General features: G+C 30.0%; 1 protein-coding gene across 1 annotated transcript; it reads right to left on the bottom strand.

The window, feature by feature from the left end:
- Window positions 1-1,986: 1,986 nt before the first annotated feature.
- On the bottom strand, window positions 1,987-3,829 carry LOC145115278 (cationic peroxidase 1-like). Its single transcript, XM_079051549.1, has 4 exons — window positions 3,590-3,829; window positions 3,082-3,273; window positions 2,654-2,819; window positions 1,987-2,499 (listed from the first exon to the last, which is right to left on the bottom strand). Exons 1-4 carry the CDS (start codon window positions 3,812-3,814, stop codon window positions 2,117-2,119), a joined length of 966 nt encoding a protein of 321 aa, XP_078907675.1. The 5' UTR covers window positions 3,815-3,829; the 3' UTR covers window positions 1,987-2,116.
- Between the last annotated feature and the right edge of the window lie 2,222 nt (window positions 3,830-6,051).

Genomic DNA, 6,051 nt, shown 5'->3' with positions numbered 1-6,051 from the left:
TCAGCCTGTTATAGAGGATTAAGTGACCTAATTAACAGGTAAAAACGGAATTTAAGCCCTTAGACTACCAAAAAAATATAGATGTTTTAAAACAAAAACAAAAAATTTGTAGGACTAAAATGACATTTACCCTTAAATTAATAAATTAATAGTAGGAGGTCACAATGGTCCGTGTTGATTTGTTTTTCAAAATCTATTGACTTTAATAGAAAATTAAAAATAAAATATAATGCTTAAACCAATAAGCAAAATATGATGGCTTTTTGTTGTTAGCCCTATGAAAACCCTAAAATAATATGATTTTTGTAAAAAAAAAAAAAAATTACTAAAAAAATACTCGCAAAAGAACCGCGAGCTTGAGAAATGAATACTCTTGAACTTACAGTTCAATTTAGCGAGTGCTTTTGTCTTGCTTTTTGTTAAAAAAAAACATGACGAATTTGTGGATATAGTTTTTACAATTTTATTGTTTATATTGTGATGAACGATTAAAAAAGATAGTCACCCCAAAACGTGGTCATTTTAATTAGTTTCTAAACCTAACTACTACATAAATTTGTTTATTAAATATATAAACTTTAGTGAAATAAACTTTACAAAAATCAAATTCTAGAAAAGAAAATTATAAGTTAACCAATAACAAAAAAAGTAATAATACAAAGTTTTTATTATTTCCAAACACATGGCGTTATTACATCTTATATTTTTACATTATTATTAAAATTGATGAGGTAAAAACTTATAGGTGTCATTACCATTCTCATCTATCTTTATATAATCCACAATCGCAGGAAACCGTAACCCTGACCGATATCTCATGGACAAAAAGATTACATTTAAACTTCAGTCTCTATCTATATAATAACAGAAAAGGTACACTTAAGCTTAGCTTGCATAGCTACACATGCTGAAGTTAAGAAGAGATCATGCATATGCCATTAGACTTGAGATCCTTAATTAAGGGACATGTACAATATCAATATGAATTTTATAATCACAGTCAATGACAGTTGTCCACATGTGCCCCCCGGGATTTTTTATTATTTTTTATTTATTTATTTATTTTTATTTTTTTTTATCTGTAAGGGCATGTAAAACACATGTTTCCGATATTAATTAATTACTATCTATCTCTGTATCAAATAAAGTAATTTTCAAATAATAACATGTTAATATTATTACGATTTATTTAATATTGCCATTTTTTTCAAACTTTAACGCATTTATATATCCACTAGTTTTCCTTTACATAATGACACTCATTTGGTTCACTTATGCTTAATCTTGATCATAGCATGGTTTTGAAAGTCTATTGTTAATTAGTGGTATTTTATCATAAAAATGTCTTTTTTTTTTCAAGTTTCAAAAGAATTCTATTATTTGGTTTTAGCTTCTAAATGTATTCCATCTGCAGGACATAGAAAACAAATTAAGTACAAAATACCACACATGTAAATTACAAAGATTAGTTTTCTTTGATCTCTTATAAGTTATAACACGTCTTAGAGGAAGAAAATAAAATAAAATTAGATATTTATAAATATAAGAGTAAATTACATGATTCGTCACCGGTTTACGTGTCAAATTATGTGTTTAGTCTTTATTTTCAAATTTTAACTCGGTCTATCATTGGCTAGTTTAAAAATTGCACGCTTCATCTCTTCCGAGATGAAATGACTATATTCTATAGTAATGGGTCATTCCGGAGTAATGTCCGAAATATGTTTTTCCCGTCTGAAATATACAAGTGTTAAATTCTGAACCTTTTACCTACCACCCAAAATCAACTCTACAATGATCATAAGTGCTCTAAAATGCTATATTTTATAGTAATTGGTCATTTTATAAATTTTATAAAATGTTGATTACTGTTTTCAAATAATTATAATTTATATGGGCTAGATTAATTAATATCAAATTCTTTTATCACCCACCACCAAAATGCTAGAGTCTACTCCATAGGGTGTTTTATGCTTGAGATTTTATTTTTGAAGTTAAAAAGTTTTCTTTATCCAAAAGAATTTATTGACTTGTAACAACAAGTCTTCCTGATTTACAAGCTCAAGTTTCGTAAGGCATCAAGAAACAATAACAAAATGCTGTATAAGAAAAGAGGTTAATTGGCTCTTCTGCAGTTGACCCTAATTTCTCCATTGTGGCCAGTTATAGCGCCAACATTGCCCATCTTCACCATAGCACTTGCAAAATCACTAAAGAAAATAGACGGATTCGACCCATAGGTCCTCACTTGTGCGTCAGTTGAACCCCCATTAAATAGTTCTTGGTCCGAATGCAATAATCCTTTCTGGTTAAGCAAATCATTATAGTATCTATTATCGAAAAACGTTGATGAAGCGTCTAGTGGAGAGAGATTATTGTCACCTCCAGCCGAAGGACAATTTGCTTTCAATGATGTCGCAAATGATGGATCTATGTTGTTTTCGTTGTAGAGATGATCACGGAAATTGGTGCATCTTGCTTGACCAATTGTATGAGCTCCTGCGTACAAACATGCATATATAATTGGTGATGAGTCGTGTATTCAACTCACATGGTAAAGAATAATATCGGTTTATTACAAATATTTGGTAATATTATTTACATATCTTCATATCCCATTGACCCATTTTAATTATATATAAAAGCAACTTACCAGAGAGAGCTACCATTTCGTTAGCAGTAAATCCTTTTGTTGCAAAGGATGAGATGAGATCGCTAAGACTTGAAGTAGGTAAAGGGATGTCGGACTTTGCTGCATTTAGGCTTGCTGTTGTGGAATCCCTTCTTCCAAATGAAACACTCCAGCTTGGCCCACCAAGCTGAATATCATACAAAAATATTACTGTAATTAACTTCACTTCATACTCGAGAAAAACTAATTAGTTTCTGTTTTTAAAAGGAAAAAAAAAGCCTACTCTCCGGATGTGACCAATTAAAAAAACAACTCAAGTACTGGATGACTCAGTTTGATGATCTCTAGGATTATAACAAAAAAAAGATTTCAAGTACACACTGCAAGTTAAGTTGTAGAGAAATTAAAGAACTGATTTAAATTACGTTGGAATTAAATTTTCTGCTTACAGCCACAACCGAAGCTTGAGCAGCAGCAGATAATATATCTGCACAAGAAACGACACCAGGGCACTGGAACTCCAATTGGGTTTTAATAGTATCAATCACGTCGAATCCTCTCGCTGAATTGCTAATTTGACTCGCCGACTTTTCCCCCGTAAAGTCTTCAGTGTCGTCCAGTAACACAGATGCATCACATCCCTAAATATTTCGAAGCAAAATAATTAATATGGAGATTTATCTCTTATCTTCAACTAATAATAAATTGTTTTTCTAAGGATAAAACAAAAACTTTTTGTTTTCATTTGACCCCTTAGAGAATTAAGTATTTGTTCTTCATTTATGCTCACAACTCACAAGCGAAGGAATTGAATAATCAAACGGTTACAAACTACATGTTAATTATCATTATTATATATGCATTTGATGGTGTAAGATAGGCCTAAATAACGTGACACAAGTTAACCTAAGTAAGTGTTCCCATGGGGAATGTAGTATTAGAAAGTCGGAGACTTGCATTTACAAAGCAATCAAGGAAATGGAGTCGAAGCAACGAAGCTCCCATGCGAGATTCCTGTAAGATAGCTGAAGTCACCGCTGCTGTCACAATAGGAGTGACCATAGGACACGTTAAAGAATAGAACGAGGGTGATAGCTGACCCGAAGTAGTCCCAAACAGAACCCATAAAGATAACGTAAAAGTAAAAATCTTAAACAAAGAAGAAAAGGTTGATGAAGTCATGAGTATGACAATTTCAACTAGTAGAGAACGTTTGAGAAAAGAGGGTCTGTCATCGTCTATATATAAGCAAACAAAGGTTGTTTGTTGTGGGCTGGGGGCGGGGGTTTTCAATATATATTACATACTTTAATGGTGATGATATTATCAACAATATTAATTATTCATGATTTATTGAGTTCTATTGAGTTCCTATTATTTTTTTCTAAAATATATTGAACTCAACAAGTTAAATAAGACATATTTCAAAACAAATATATATATATATATATATATATATATATATATATATATATATATATATATATATATATTATAAAATCTAATTTTATATATATATAGGGAGGTGATATATCTACTGATTCTTTTGATACTTCCACTGATTTTGTATGTAATTTGACAATTGTATCCCTACTTTCTAAAAATAAGATGGACCCTACTCATTTATATTCTTTTCGTTCCTCTGTGATATATCTTCCTCTCATCGAATTATGTTACCTCACCAAATATCCAGTCAAACTCAAGGGCCCAAATAAATTAGATTTCTTAAATCCATCTCCTAGGTTTACTCGATTTACCTCCTTTTGGTGGCGGTTAACTTTCCAGTCCAGCATGTCGATTACTATGTTGTAAAGATCATCAACTAGTTTCAATGGCCATCTACAAAGTTATTTTCAATTTCAAAGCTATTTCCAGATGCAAAAAAACACCATTACAAAGCACATATCAAAAGAAGTTGGAGGTGGGTAAAATAAAGTCACTAAAACCAAGCAAAAATGCACCATTACATTACACAATCGCAAAGCTTTATGACAATTTATTTCTCTGTACAGACTTTTGAAGGATGAATGATCCTTTTGTCAATAATGGTTTGGGAGAACCGACTCTGTGTTGGACACGTAGGCTGATTTTCTCATCTGAGTTTTATTGGATTTGACTTTTTTGTCGGAATGTGAGGTTCATGTGCTTCTTGAAGAGGGTTTCACCAGTTTTATTATTATTGAAGTCTCAGGTGATAAATGAAAGCATACTGTGTGCATACGTTTTAATTTAAGGAGGGGCATAACTGTCAATTTCCATTAAATCCGTGGAAGTATCAAAAAAATTTGTGGATATATCAACGCCCATCCTCTTTAATAAATAAAAGGTTTTTTTTGCCACATGTCAATCTCTAATGAGGTTTGACACTTATCATTTTGTGATATTTTTTAAATAAATAATATTCACATGTCAATTTATGGTTTTTTTCAATTTTTAAAATTAAAAAGCCACATAATCTTATACTTATATATGTAAAGTATCAAATGTAATAAATATTATAATAAATTGCAATTAATATGTTTCTTCATTTTGTTATTTCAAAATTTTATTTTAAAAAATATTTATTATTTATATTTTAATATTTTATTTTCTTTAATCAACCCGTGTAATACACGGGTTTTACACTATATATATATATATATATATATATATATATATATATATATATATATCCATTTGAGAGTTCAATTAATATTTATTAATTAAACTCTATATCTATTGAATTAGAAGATTACATACCCTATGACCGATTTATTGTCAACTAAATATTATCATTCAATCTTTTTATTAAACTATTTATTATAAATGTCCTAAAATTAATATTTGAAAATAACTATATTGACTACTTACTTTTAATATTTTGATATTCTTTTAAAAAAACAAATGAACACCACGTTTGGAATTGGTAAGTAATGAAAAAAAAAAGATGAAGATGAAAATGTTGTATTTCTCAATTGCAGACTTAGAATTTGAATTTTTTTTTATTAAAACAGGACATTGTTCCTAAGATTTTGAAATAGCGATTTTTTTATAAAACACTTTTTTTAACAAAAAAATATCTTTAAAGTTTTAATATTTTTTTTGGTAAACTCCAAATTTGTGCTCTATGATTTGCGTTTTATTTTGGAAACATGATGCTTTTTACGGGCTGTCTATCACACAAACATGTGGGCTGTCTATCACACAAACATGTATAAACATATTTATACATTTTCTATTTTCTTGTGTTTTGACACTCGAACACAATCACATACAAGTAATATCTTTCCCTGGCCCACCGAGAAAGAAAAGACATTGATCTTTTTGTTGGTCCAATTTCCTTTCAACCTTTGTTATTTGGAAAAGGACGAAACAAAGGCCGGGGTTGATGGAACACTAGCGACCCGTTAAGGCTAGAGGATGTAGAGTGTGTTAAAAAA

This window comes from Lactuca virosa, chromosome 5 (assembly GCF_052849685.1).
Source record: "Lactuca virosa cultivar CGN04683 chromosome 5, Lactuca_virosa_CGN04683_v6, whole genome shotgun sequence".
Taxonomy (NCBI): domain Eukaryota; kingdom Viridiplantae; phylum Streptophyta; class Magnoliopsida; order Asterales; family Asteraceae; genus Lactuca; species Lactuca virosa.
This window is presented reverse-complemented; position numbering and strand designations above follow the sequence as displayed.